The following is a 15,194-nucleotide window of genomic DNA, read 5'->3' on the forward strand; positions in this document are numbered from 1 at the left end:
GCAGCATGCCTAGTCCAGGTGGGGACTTGTTTCATGGAGAAATAAGAGGCAAACTAAACTTTCCCAAGCAGAAGGAGACACACCTTAGGATGCACTCCAACTAAAATGTCAAAGACAGAGCAAATGAAATCCTGTTGTCACTAGTTTCCCCAGATTCACAAATGCCATTCTTCCAATTCATACCCCAAAACTCAAGGTATTCTAAAATCTGGAGGTGACTGCTGTGAATGTTTTTCTACACCCCAACTGAATATATGGGCTAATAAGTGATGAGTTCTGTTTTGGTTAAATCAGCTGGTGAGTTGCTGCAGCTCACGATTCTCATGTTGCAACTTGCTTCTAATGGACACAGCTTGATACATCACTCCTCTCCCGTTCTCCTTACACATTCTAAATCCTGAAAAACCTTCTTCCCCTGTACATGGAAGCCCAGACTGTGGCTCCATGTTTGCAGTCTCCAACTCCTACTACTGAAGCAAATAATACTGAAAGCGCAGTACAGCTTTGTCTGTATGCAGTCGAAGAAAGATACCTAAAGCTGATGGGTAGTGTTATCAGTTCTGGTGACACAGTATTAGCCTTCTTCAAATTCTCTGTGTTAAATATACAGCAACGAATAGTACACATAAAGCCTTTCTGCCAAATGCATCTCTAACTCTACTACAATTTGTAAAACAAAGACAATTCTTTTTTTTCTTCATCTTTTTTTTAGACTTGCTACAAACAATGCTGCAAAATAAGACTGATAACTTGTAAAGTTTAAAGGGACAAATTCTACTTAATTTCAAAAGTAATTTCACCATTGTGATTGACACTAACTCTCACTCTACTTTTTCTTCATTTCACAGTCATGCATTTTTCTGTTTCACTTGAGTAGGCATTTCATACAAAAAGACCAAAACTTGCATAAAAATTCAGGGAGAGAATGAAATTGATTGTACACAAACTACTGTTCACTGAATAAGTTAAACAAACTGTAAGAGTACCAATATAATGTACTGCTCACAGCTTTATTAGCTGTACATGCAAAATGTAAAATTAGTTGACAAAGTATTTTCAACCGTATTCATTCACAGTTACTTTTAAAGTTTCACTAACTTCAAGTATAGCATGACTGAAAATAAGCACATATCCTTTTTAAGAAATTGTATTTTCAAGCACAACTCTAAATGAAAGGGGCCAAAGTTTTCCCTTAACATCTTACTTGAATGAAGGCAAATAATGGAAAACATCTTCCTTAGGACCAACGTCAGGAATGCCTCCTACTCCACAATGTATTCACACGGGTTTACAAAGCACTATATCTTTACCTAACTTATTAAGCAAATACAGTGGGGTAGCACTTCAGTACGAAACAAGTCATATGAATGCTAACAATAATATTAAAATCTGTCCCTCTTGTGAAAGCACATTCCAAAAATGCATTTCTCTCTGCTTAAAATGTTTTCAAACTGCTGGCTAAGCAATGCATCAAGGTATTTGGATAGAGACATTCACAGAATTTCATGTTACCATGTCAAGTACAGATAGCAAGTTGTGATTTTCTTCCTGAATCATCTTGTCTTGGAAGTCAATCTTTGCTAAGGTTTTAGACATACCCTTCAGCTAAGTACATTTTTCCGAGCTGGAAAAGTAGTTCTTGTTCATTATGCCTGAGGGCACACTGGACTCGTGGGATATTAAGGACTTTTTTTTTTTAGTGCTTCTGCTGCTGAAGAAACTATAATGCACAGACCTAGAAATAATTATAAACAGGGTCCTTTACCTCTATCACAGCCACCAGATGGTATATTTAGTAAGACCCTCTGGCTGAGATCTTGTAGCCTGACTAGACCAAGTGGTGGTCTAGTGCCAGGTCTAGTGCCCTGACAGGGCAGTAGAGGTTAGCCAATTACATCTTCATTCCCTGGTCTCAAACACAGACATCAACATTATTAAATTCTGATGCCCACAAAAGTCCCTATAGAGTCGGAAGGTGAATAATTATCAACAAGACATAATGCCTGCTTCACAGAGTCCTTCCAAAATATTTGTTTTTTAACTAAACATAAAAATACTTTAGTAACACATACCACTCTCTATCTTTGCAGAAACCTGCTGTCTCAGCCTGGAAAAGTGAAGGCTCAGGGAGATCACATTCATCTGTATAAATATCTGATTGGCGGAGTAAAGAATATAGAGCCAGACTCTTCAGTGATGCTCGGTGATGGGATGAGAGGCACTATGCAAAAACTGAAATACTAGAAATTCTATTTAAATAGAGGAAGAAACATATTTTTTTTTACTATGAGAGTGGTTAAACACTGGAACAGGTTGCCTGGAGAGGTTATGGAGTCTTCATCCTTGGAGATATTCAAAACCTGACTGGAAATGACCCTGAGCAACCTGTGTTAATTGACTGTGCTTTGAGCAAGAGCAATAGATGTCTCCCCAGGTCCCTTCTGAACTCTACAGTTCTGTGGCGATACATCTGTAATGATGTGATTGCAGTAAACTGACTCAAATAAAGAAAAATTATGAATTAGTGCTACAAGTACAGGTTCAAATTTTAAGTACTCTTGGCAAAAGAAAGGAAATCAATCTTACTTCCTGCTTAATCCTTTATAGAACACCAGCGCTTTCATTTCTGCATGTATAATTCCATCTGCTGAGTCTCAGAAATGTTAATAGTCAGAGCCTACATCTTGAATTAAGGTAAATGAGTAATTTTGCAATTCTTAAGCTAAAGATGAGTTAGCATAGTAAACTATTGCACTACTACTCTGTCTTCTCTCTCTTGTTCCATTATTACCATTTCCTTTGTAACAGCAAATATGCAACTCACCAACATTCCCTCCTCCTGGAATCTGACATAACCTGCTGACGTACAAAACTGACATGGCAAGTTTAGTGACCCAGCACAGCAAAAAATGATTATGCACCTCCTTCGGTTCCCTCATGTCATTAAATGAATTTCTATAGCATGTCTTAGAACAAAATTCTGTAAAGCAAAGATACTGCTGTAGTACAAGTTTTAAAAAATACTAGGGGTATTTACCCCTTTTTAGAAAGTGGAAATGTTTGCCACTGGAACTACAGCAGTTCTAAATGACTAAAATTAAATGATCGTCCCTATTTATTAAGATTCAACATGTCATAAGCAAGACATCTGCTTTGCTTGAATTGATATATGTTATTCTGACAGAAGTTGGACTGTTGTCTGGTATTGAATGTTCTGGATTCTGTCTATATGGTGTAATTATTTACTTGTCTGTAAAAAGACTTTTCCGCTTTGCTGTCCTAGAGAGTAGAAGGTAGAGAATTCTCCAATTTCAGCTTTTCTTGTGTGCTACCAATTAAAACATGTTAAAAGCAAGAGGAATCAATATCCTACAAGTAATCAAATCCCAGGTGACTACTGTACCTTTATCATAGCCAGAGTTACAGGCAATGTGATGGGGAGGGGATGAGGGGGGAATTTCTTTCTGCTCCCACATCTGCTGAGCAGCTTTCCAAATTCTACAGGTGAGTAACATTCTTCATCCAAGCAACTGAGACAGTTCAATATCAAAGAAAGAATCTTAGAGACTTTAGAAACTCAGATTTAACCCAGTGCTTTCATTATGTATTTCTTTTCCACCCATGCTTAATCGATCAGTACCTTTCAAAGGAAAGCAGTGGGAAATAAAATCCATTTATCAAGGAGATAAAAATGAGTTTGTAATCCTTGCAGGAAACCAGCAGGTGCAAAGAGATATGAGAAGAATCTAATATAAATATTGTCCAAATAATTTAAATTAAATGGAGATCAAGTCTCTGGTTGTGGATTCATGAACTAAGACCCCCAGAGATGTATATCACAATGTTTAACTGCAGAATTACTCTTACTATGTTGTCATAAAACTTTTTCTATCAATACACAAGCTTTGTCTTGAAACAGTTTCAGTTCATTGCCCTATCATAAAAAGTAATTTCAGAATTTCATGTGACCAATTTACATCCACTTTACCTGTAACATTATCATCTTTTAATTTAAGTAATTCTTCTCCCTTCATAGTATTTCCTCCATGAATATATGTAGAAAGTAAAAATCTCATTTCATCTCTTCATAGAATAAAGAAACAAGACTTTGAAAAAGTAATAATTTGAAAAGCATGCTGCAGTCTTTTCATCAAATGCATAATCTAATTTGTCTTCTGGGACACATTACACAAAATAGAAAGGAAATGATATAAAAAAAAAGTTGAATGCCACATTATCACACCTCCTGTTTACAGGCTAAAGCTGAAATTTGTAAGGATGCAGAATGAATTTAGACAGTCTCCAGCCATTTTAATTTTAACTGTGTGATTTGTAATTAATTTCAAAAGACGTATAGACTGAAGGACTTACAGACACCTGAAGATAAAACGCCAAACGCTCCTAATGCTGGCTTTTCCTTTAGTTGCTGAATTAAGTGGTTTATTGCCTTCCAGTCAGCATTCAAGTCTTCTAATTTTTTCTAGAATAGAAAATAAAAATATATTAAATTTATAATACATAAATTAATGTAAATAAATGTAAAATAAAATAACCTTTTATTTTCCATCTGATGGACTACCTGAATTTTAAAAAAACCAAACACAACAGAAAGGCAGAAACAGCAACTAATTTTCACTGATGGGAGAGAGAAACAAGTAAAATCCTTCCCAGTTGGGTTGCAAAAGAGCTTCATACTGTCAGAGTCTTGAAAGCATCTTTCCTTCTCAGAGTTTGGCTGCTGAAGCTCAGAGCTAACTTAGAGCCAGCACAGTTGCCTGACCCTGACCACAGATTGACTTCCGGGATCAACCTTAGCCCACTCCCATGCCCATGACCATACCCAGCCAACTGGGGCTGTGATTGACTCTGGTTCCCCTCACCAGGACTTGTCCTGACCCCCGCCAAGGGGCAGCCCCCTGGCCTGCCCTGCTTCTTGGCTGAAGGTGGCAGGAGGAAGTTTGGCTGGTGAGACCCTGTCCTGCAGCTCAGTGGGGAGTACCCACCACTGCCAGCTCCCAGGGAGCATTGGTCTGCCCTGCTCCCTGGTCAACAGGCCTGTACACCTTTTTAGGGAACATGAGATGACTTTTTGTTTAACATACTGTAGAGAGGTGGTGGTGGTGGTGTTTATCACCACGAACCTGAGATGCTAATTTTTTAAATTAAAATAGAGTAGTGAATTATGTATTAAAAAACACTTGCCAATAAAACCTCTGCAATTTGTAATATCAAATGCAGAACACATTCTTCCACCTATTTAAAAAAAAAAAAAAAAAGGTAAAAAGAAAGTCTTCGGAGTCTTCAGGGACTCACAAACTTCAGTTTGTGTGCATGCAGTCCTGTCTGGTAATGGCTAAACTGTTACTTTTAAACAAAACTTAAGTGAAAGTCTGGAATGTGAATTACATCAGTCCTCGGATAACCCTGAGAAGCATTTAAACTTGAAAATGTTGTTTCTACCCCCGTTTCTTCCTTGCTTTAAGGACTGTAAAGAAGGATGAAGCATTGCTAATTCTATGCTGGCATCTCTAAATTCTTAAAATGAAAACTATATTTCTTTTTTAAACTGCTCCCTGATTGCCTGCTACAAAAAACAGCACAGCGTACCAATGCCACTCAGGAATGCTTTTAGTATTCTTGTGTCCAATTCACGATTAGATATATTGTCTGAATCACACTCCGGCTGTGATGGAAATGGGATGCCTATTAAGAAAGGTACTTTAATTACCTAGAGTCTAAGAGGACAGGGGTCAATAGGAGAGGGACAGGGAACAATACTCATTAAATTGCAGCGTGTGCACACATACACACACACACACTTGCGCACACCCACAGACACTGAGGTAGCACAATTTTATATTCTGATGTGTCAGGGGAGCATTTCTAGAATTTTCCTTAAGCTTTGCTATAAGTACTCTAAACTTGCAAAGTTCTTTTGTATCTGTCACCAAAGGAGGCCAGAATATTACCTGATATAAACTCTGGACAGCTTTTTGTGTAAATGCCTTTTGATAGGGCAGGAGAGAGAGGATAAAATTCTGCATCAGGGAGTAAAATAACTTTTTATCTTTAAGAGCACCTTAAAAACTGCATTAAAAATAAAATCAAAAGTCAGGAACATGAGAGATTCTCCTTGACACTAGACCATGAGAACTAGGCAAAAACAGCAATCAGGTATGCATGATAAATGCAACTTGTCATATGATAATTCACAATCATACATATGTTTTATTTTTGTGTGAATTACGGACACACAGCAACACACACTTTGGAAACATTTTATGGCAAAATCTACTTCCAGAGCTAAAAAGGCAAAGGACCGTTCCAAAATCTATTAATTCAATAGTAGCAGAGAGTGCGGAGAGCCCTTAAAAACAAAAGCTGGAGACATTACACTATCAAAGTCTGACTTCATTTTACAATATAGTCACAGTAACTCAGGAAGGAGATAGGGATGTTATAAATATAATATTGGTCCTTACTATGAGTAGCTGCTTAATCATTCATGTGGATGTGAGCCAGAGATTTCTTTCCAGCAATGACAATATATAAAACATGCCCACCACAGATTAGAGAGGGTTGTCTGAGGCAACATCTACGCCACTAATAAGAGAGTACCTAGCACCAAACTCCTCTGTCAGAATTACAGTTTGATCCAATCTTGCATCTGCAACAAATTAGCATGCATGCATTAAAATATTAACTTCTTTGAGCACAACAATTTTGCTGTAATTGCAACTCCAGAGCTTTGGTGACAAGTAGGAACAGCAAAATTATTTTTTGCTTTTATTGATTTATCGATTCCCTTTAAATGTCACCACGGGTGCAATTTAAGTGAGGTTAACATTTATACATGAACTAATCTCACTGACAGCACTAAAACTAGATCGGAGTATTTAGAGATAAATGATGTAGTCTTTTAAATGCAAGACTGAGGACAATGAAAATGAGTTCCTCGCTACTTACTCTCCCACCTGACATGGGAAAGGAGAAATTGAGTGCTATGACAAGGGAACTACAGCTCTTCCACTGCCACAGAAATCCTTTCCTGAATAAACTGTTCTGTTTAAGTGCTGTTCATTGTGAGATTGGGACTTACATTCCTTCTATTACTACTATCACCAGCAGTAACCTCTCCCTCCCCCACCTGCAAAAGCTTTACAGAAATGCATTTCAAAAGCATGAAATCCATTTTATAAAAGTGAATAGGTCTGATTATTAAAGTGCTAGCTCTTAAAGGATCACATGCCTCATCCCATTCTTGACTCTTGAATCAGCATATACTAGGATTTCATTTGCCAACAAAAATATTTTTACAGTCCGGCATTGCAAAATTCCAGTATAAGCACTTTTAGTATGCTTAGTGAAGGGGTGAAAATATACTTATTTCAGTGACATAACTATGCGATAAGATTCAGTATGTGTCAATATAAATCCATGTGATTTAATTTACATTCCAAACACTGTAATGAGAGTATATCATAAGCATTGCAAAGATAAACAGCTAAACATTAGGAAATGCCAGAATAACATTCACTGTGAACATTAATTCAGATACAATAAACATAATTGCACCAATATCTTTAATTCTGACACATACTGCTTTCCAGCACAGGAGAGGCTTGTGGTGTAAATGAGTGTATAGGACTTCTACCTCATTTATTGAAAAGAATGGGAAGATTTGTGGTGAATTAGGAAATCTGAGAGAAAAAAAAGAAAGCTAAAACAAGGGTGCCTCAGAGAACTAAACCATCTACAAAGTTGTCAAGCAAGGCTATATAAGTAATTAATGCTTTTAAAGAGGCCATGTAATTTTATCTTTTTTTCTGTGCCATAAACTAAACAAGGAGTATGAGTCGAGGTATTGAATTGCTGCTTGCATTGTGAGTGCTATCCAGATCCTGTACTGAATTAGGCAACCTAAACAAAAGCAACCACAGCAGCTTTAATTCAAGAATTTTCTAAAATTTTGAGTACTTAACTTTGTAACCTTGATACTAGCTTTTCAAAAACACCTTAATCTGAGTACAAATTATTTTTGCTTCCGCAAAATACCTTTTGTGTGGAAAATGACTATGATGTTTGCTGAAAAGTCTATATTGGAATATTTAAACAGCAGACAGTGATGGAAGTTACTCATGAAGAACAATGACAGGAGACCAACTCAGTATAAATGGGTGGAAACTTAAGAAAACCTACATTACCAAGAAGCAATTCAACAGTCCTGACAGTATATATTCACTGTTTTATGACTTATTGTACAAGACAGACAGTGAACCAGAAATTAACTTCACAGGTCTTTCAATTAACTGAACTACAGAATGTAATTTAAAAAAAGTAAAATGCAATTAAAGAGGGGATAGAAATTAAATACTACTACTCTACAAGTAGATACTAATTTCCTTACAGACATATTTTATAATATCATTGTCAAAGCTACAACTCAAGGAACATCATAATCTTTATTTAAAGAGTTATCTTGTTCCAGTAAATCTGGTAGAAATTGGCAGTTTTCAGTGTCTTTGATGTGAACACTTAAAAGAAACAGACACAGAGTACATTTCTATGTCAGAAGTTTGGCCTAAACACAATCATTTCATACCGTTTATACTTATATCAGTGGTATGTAAAGCAAGTACTATTTCTTCTCCTTGGAAATGCCAGCATTCATTCTGCAATTCTTTATATGCAATTACAGAAATTGAGAAAGCCCAAACCTCTATTTTTTTGTTGTTTCAAGTGCTCTGATTGTTAAGATAGGGAGTAAGAACCCTTAAGAATACAGCTGAAGTCATACGAAACGAGTAAATGCAGTTATTGCAGAGTGATTTTTGTTCCATCATCCATTCAGAGTGCAGATGACATGTTTCAATTCCCAAGAAGAACAGTGCTGTATTAGCCAAGGAAAATACCCAACACAGAGTCAAAAGCTTTATTTCTGCCTATTCTCATTAGCACGCTACTTTTAAGTCACCTCTTTTAGTGTTTTATCACTGTTCAGGAGAACTGATCATCAAAAAAAAAGCATAGATAACAAAGGGGAAAATAACTTCTGTTCAGGAAAGAAGAAAAGAAACCACACTGTTCTTAAATATGTATTAATTTCTAAAGCGGAGATAAGTGCATTCATGTGCTTCTGTGAATGGAGATCTGCTGTGGGATTTATAAGCAATTTAGAGGAAATTTTGGAGGAAAAATAATACTCCAAGTACAGTGACTAAATAGAGATGGAAAAACAAGAAATTCACTACAGAGGTCACCCACAGACATCCTAACTTTGTGAGGAAACCTTTTTCTGTAAAATGAGGGTATTGAGTGCTGTAGGTTTGGAAAAGCTCTAAATACAAACAGAAAGTTTACTATCTCTGCCCAGTCAGAAGCAATTGCAATACTTAGTGTAATCAATAAGCCACTATTACAGTTTCTGGGAGCTCTTAATCATCACGTTCACAGACACTTTTATTAGTAGTTATAAAACCAGAAACCAGGTCAAGCTCTGGTTGATATGGTAGTGACCTTATTAGCTTGGTCTCCCCCTCCAAAAGTAGCTGAACCACACATGGGAGGCTGCTTGCTGGTGATTTTCTTCTTCAAGATTCTACAGGATAGTAAATGATACTCTGGTCTTAATGAAGGTCTACATAGTCTTTAGGAAACTGAGTGTAAAATATCCCCTTCAGACTGACTTCTATGCTGAGGAAAAGGATTCTATAGTACATTTTTCTAGAAGAGAACTGTTGGGAGGCATTAGCCTTCTTAACAATATATTCTCTGCTCCAAAACAGAATCAAGTCAGTCATTCTTATGATTCTACATTAATTTTCTCACAGAAAGTGACTGGGAAAGTTCTATATTGCCATGTCTTCTTTCCTTCACAATGGAAAAACTTTAAAGGAAAGGGGCCTCTTTGTGGCCTGACTCTTACCTTTTCTAGAAAATATGTTCATTTTTTTTAATTGACGAAGTTTCTGAAAGCGAAATTCAAAATAAGGGAGTTCAAAAATATGTTATGTGATGCCATTAATTAGGCAGCAAGAATTACGTTTGCTTTCAGCGTGGATTACTCTTGAATAGGTAGAACAACCTTAATTGTCAAAAACAACATTCCCATCACAACATGCAAAAATTTTCTAGCTGGGAACATGACATTTTTCCTGGCTATGCCGTCACAGAACAGAACAAATGTCATTTGCCAAGTTCTTTCATTGATTTTAAACAGAGCACATCAAGGACAAGTGTACAACAGGGGAAGCATAACCCATTACACTGTAATGGATATTGCTAAAGGTTGCTTCATTACCTTTACTGGATGAGTGGCTGGTTTTTCCTTATATAAATGACACCCTTTAGACAAAACCTCTTCCACATTCGGCTGTTTAGCCTGCACTGCTGCTTCAGTTTCCTGAAAAATAAAAATACATGCAGTGTAGATTAACTGTAGCATAAGCAATAATACTGAAAAGTCCTAAAGCTCCACTGGAGGCTGTAGATTAGTTTCTACTCAGGACTGGGTTTCTGGGAAAACAGTAGCAGCTAAGGACAAAGAGGGTCACCAGAGAAAACAAAAGCAGAGGGATGGAAAAGAGTAATGCTAGCAAAATAAGTAGCAATAGGTCCCTTCATCCTGAAGCTTTCAATAAAACAATTACAAAGGTAACACAAATTCACACTATGAAAGACAGGCATGAGAAATCTCATTTAAGCAGCTCTGCCTTTTGTCTGGCTTACATTACCAGCAGATTAAAAGTACACTGGTAAACATTTTGTTCATACAGTACATGGCATTAAAACCATATCATGAGATGCAACAATGACACTGAATTTAGGAAGATTAAAAATATTAATAGAAAACTACTATTAGTAGTGGTAAGTAGTACTTATCTGGTAAAGCACTCAGACTAATGAATTTTTTAAAAAAAGCACAGTAGAAGTGACAGTTCCTAAAGGTATGGGGAGGCACCTACCATTAGCAATGACATCCTACTGAATAAGCAAAAGCATATTCTCTAGCAATTTTCTTTTTTAATCTGGAAAGGTATCATTCATGTGCTAGTATAAGGCAACTCCAAGAAACCCTCCCCAAATACAGTAGCTTCATTTTGTCAGGCACTGATGAAATAAAATACTGGGTGAAGCACTACATGTAGATAATTAAACAAAACCAAAAAAACACACTGAAAACTGTAAAGGAAATGATAAACTACACGTGGAGTTCCAAGATTCATATTGGTTTAATTTCTCAAGTAATATAAGCAAAAAAAAAAAACCAACAAAAAAACCCACAAACCAAAAACACAAAACCAAAAATCCCAGAGTTATCTGAGCTATTAAAATTAACTGGTTGCCTTGTTTTTGTTTTCCTCTCTCCACTGTTCTCCCACCTATTTTATGGCTTGATTACCTTGTCCTAGCCAATATTGCAGACTACCCACTGACTCTCCAACTTGATTTTCTGTCCACGATCTCAGTTATCATTAGAGTGACAGCAGACAAGATTGCGTGCCAGGCTTGTCACTATCTAATCCGACACATCATTTCATTGGCAGAAATATGCTATTCTTTGCTCTGCAATAAACTTGTTGAAATCTATGTCATTCTAAGTCTCAGAAAGGGGACATTTTGCTCCTCTGTTTCAGCTCAACAGAGAAAAACATGCCTACACTGCCACCTGAAATTTTACTGGCAAAACTTTATGGATAACCAGTAAAAATAAAAAATGTTGATAAACTCACTATAATCTGCCATTTCCCTTTTCAAATATTGTTTATCAATACCGAATGAAGTGAATTATAGCTTCTCTGATTTCTTGCAATGATACTTGAAACACGTTTGCATTTAATTGCTTTTTACTGCATGTTTCTATATTACTGAGATATAACTGTAAGGATTCATAGAGAATGTGCGCTGAAAAGCAACACACAGCAAAACTGGTAACCTGGAGCATGGATCTGCTTTTGAAGTGGATCTCTTAATCTTCCCCACTCACTGGGCTTTGGTTTCCACCATGGACTGAGAGTACCCAAACTGTTTTTTTTCAGGCCGTAACCAGTGTGGAAGGTGCATTCTGGGAGAGCACCTAACACAGTCCCAGGCCCTGAGGACACCCCCAGCCCTGCCTGCCCCTGCCCAGCCCCTCAGGGCTCCCCTCACCTGCCCAGGGCCCAGTAACCCATGTCAGCCCCCAGGGGCCGTCAGCCCCCGCCCCAGCAAATCCACAGCAAGGCAGTCTCCAGCTTCCCGCAGCCCTGCCCGGACATCGGCCCCGCTGAGCTGGGCCCACCCATGGGCCCGTGTTCCATCCCCAGGGAGGTGCCCAATGCTGGGGGCTGCCCCGGTGCCCCCCGGGCTGCTTGTTCCTGTCTGGGCAGCAGGAGGGGCCCAGAGTGCCAGGCTGGGCTCCGAATGGCCCTCAAGGGGAGACCTCCAATGGCCCCGGCCCACAGGGAGCCACCAGCCCTGCAGGGCCCTGGCAGCTGTAAGGAGGATGAAGTGAACCTGAGGACTTACTGGTCCCTCCCAAGTCATCTTCACTGCTTCCCTTCACATTTTCTAGACTTGAGCTAAAACAGAGGCTCTTTCAGTAGGCTGTCTTAAGCTTTGCCATGTAGCTGAATCTAACTAGGTTTACAGTAACAGCCACTAACAGTAACAGTCAAGTTCCACCACCAGGAGCTGAAAATTCATACCCAGAAGAACCTGGCTAGGGAAGGCACTCCAGACTAATTAAAAGGAGTATTCATAACAGGAGCTGCTACTACTACTCCTGTAGCTGTAACAAAGTTCGGCTGCTCAGTATTTATTTGTACTCTACCTTCTACATTGAAATTTGAATCATGATTTACCATATACACACAAATATAAATAGGCTAATTTCCCTTTTAAAATTCAGATGAAAAGAAAAAAAAAAGGCAAAATGAATGACTGGTGGTACCATGTGACTCAGAAAAGATGAAAACATTTAACAATCCTTTTCATTGTCATTATTTTACGCTAATGCTAGTATACACAACACACACACAAAACCTAAGATATCCCATTTCTACATATCATACATTTTTAAAGGTATTCTTTATGGATTCAAAAGGTATTTGTTCTTTATGGATACAATACAGGTATAATTTTCCACAGCCAGGTAACAGAAGCATAATGTATTTTGCTGTTAAATCACCAATTCTTTCTGCCCTACGGTTTTCTGGAGTTACATGAACTAATCTTGTGATCTTTCAAAATCAATGGCCTTGACCTAAACCGAAATGCATTGTGCAAGTCTATCCAATATAGCATGACGCTTCATTTGAGATTTATGTGGAAATAAGAATAGAGATAAGAGTCCAGGGGAAACAGAGGTTCTCAATATCTTGTCATTCATTTGGACCCTGTTGAAACTAACAGATATCTTGTTTGTTAGACCAGCAACTCCTTTTAGATTGTTGCACATTAATTCCAACATCACCTAAAAAACATCACAAAATTATTTAAAATAAGTGCACACCTGACTTTAATTAAATTGCTGCAGTAACTTTGAGGGAGCTCTTTGCCCAGTTCTCTGCCTGATGGGATAGTCCCTTGACAAATTCTGCCCAGTGAGCAAGTTTCCATCAATTTCAAATCCATTTGCCAGGTGACACCCTATTAATATGGGTCGTCAGGCAAGAGAGTACTTTCAGGATGCTGCTCCATCACTCAGTTCCCAAAGAGAACAAAAAGGTAATGACCATAACACAGCCTCCAATGGTTCGCTTGCAACCAAGAGACCGCAGTTATTATCTAGCCTGTGCAGCATCCAGGAGAACAGCGTACTCCCAGAGCAGGGCCTGACGTCTGCTCTTGATCACACAGGCCAGGCTACTACTAAAGCTAATAGAAGTTGTCCACGCGCATGTCCATCAGTTTTTAGAGAATACCAAAGCCATAACTTTTGAGAAGTCCTGACTGAAGATCATTGATGACTCTGCTACACCCGCTTTGCTTGTTGTGGGAGGACGCCTGTAGGGCAGATGTAGCACTGTCTCTGGCAGACAGAGCTGACTACTGGAATTGCACGATTTATGAACTGTCTGTGAAAGAAACCATAACGCTACTTCTGGGCTGGGTGATGAATATGCTAATTAAACTTTTCACACATATGGCAAATTAAAATACATCATCATTGCAAGCTGCTGTTTCTCAAACATGTATAAACAGCAAGACTCAAACAGGCCACCTTTTTTCCATGACGTATCATCTATGAATTTTCAGTGGTGTTAAAATGCCGCATCCGAACTGATGAAACCTACTGCTGAATAAGCCACATTGGCTTCTGCATTTCCAACAACATGTCAGTTCAACCTGCTGAGCAAATTTACAGGCTAAAAAAGTGGCAGGGACTTGTGTACAGCTCCATCTGGACTAGGAAAGTCTGTTGATATAGCTTAGAACTTAGAAAATTCATACTCCCTAGATGAAACCAATATATTGACTAAACCTCTGGTGTGTATGCCAATGGAAGAGAAAGTTTGATGGCTTGGCGTATGTTATTTCAGGGGATGTAACTATCCTAGCAGACACAGACAGGCTGTTTGACATATGCTGCACATATACTAGGAGGACCAGAGATCTATAAAAGTATCTGCAACATTTCAGACTGTGTATTTGTCTATATTTAGAATCCCAAGCACTGATTAACCTTCTCTGGTAACGCTGGTAAAACTTTTGGGATCAATTTCCCAATGAGATTATCTCCATGGGACATTTTCTGCAGGGACAGTAGGGGAAGGTCAGGGTGATTAAACCTGTGTCTTCACGGTGAAGTGCAATGCAAAAATGGAAACTTAATTACAACCTTCAAATAAATAAAAAAATATAACTTTGAAATTAACGTAGTGAGTTGTTTTAAAAGTCATGACCTCTTCTTATCAAGATGGTACATTAAATGAAGATGAAACAGAATTCCTCACAGGAAAACAGAAGCAGTAAGCAATTTCCCTTCACTTTACTGATCGCAACTGATTTAACAAGCACATATACTAAATCTGAAATCTAAAATAATGTAGAGGCTTTTAATTTCAAAAATACTTTTTTGAAATAATCAGACATAAATCCCCATATATATTTGACTTGATAACATAAAATTACATTTAGTTATTGTTTTTCTTGTCATTTAGATGAAGAAGAGTGTAACTTGTAACCAGAATTCTCTGAGGTGGATTTTCTCA

The 15,194-nt window shown here is 37.9% G+C and overlaps 1 protein-coding gene across 4 annotated transcripts in view; it reads right to left on the reverse strand.

Moving 5' to 3' along the window:
• Positions 1–15,194, reverse strand: part of DMD (dystrophin) — a 1,176,878-nt gene that overhangs the window by 370,003 nt on the left and 791,681 nt on the right. For all 4 annotated transcript variants that reach the window (XM_063343608.1, XM_063343591.1, XM_063343600.1 and 1 more), the window contains 2 exons: positions 10,301–10,402; positions 4,372–4,480 (listed from right to left, as the gene is read on the reverse strand). In XM_063343608.1, coding sequence (XP_063199678.1) covers positions 4,372–4,480; positions 10,301–10,402 — 211 coding nt within the window. The remainder of the gene's footprint in view (positions 1–4,371; positions 4,481–10,300; positions 10,403–15,194) is intronic.

Source organism: Chroicocephalus ridibundus, chromosome 1, assembly GCF_963924245.1.
Source record: "Chroicocephalus ridibundus chromosome 1, bChrRid1.1, whole genome shotgun sequence".
In the NCBI taxonomy this organism is placed as follows: Eukaryota; Metazoa; Chordata; class Aves; order Charadriiformes; family Laridae; genus Chroicocephalus; species Chroicocephalus ridibundus.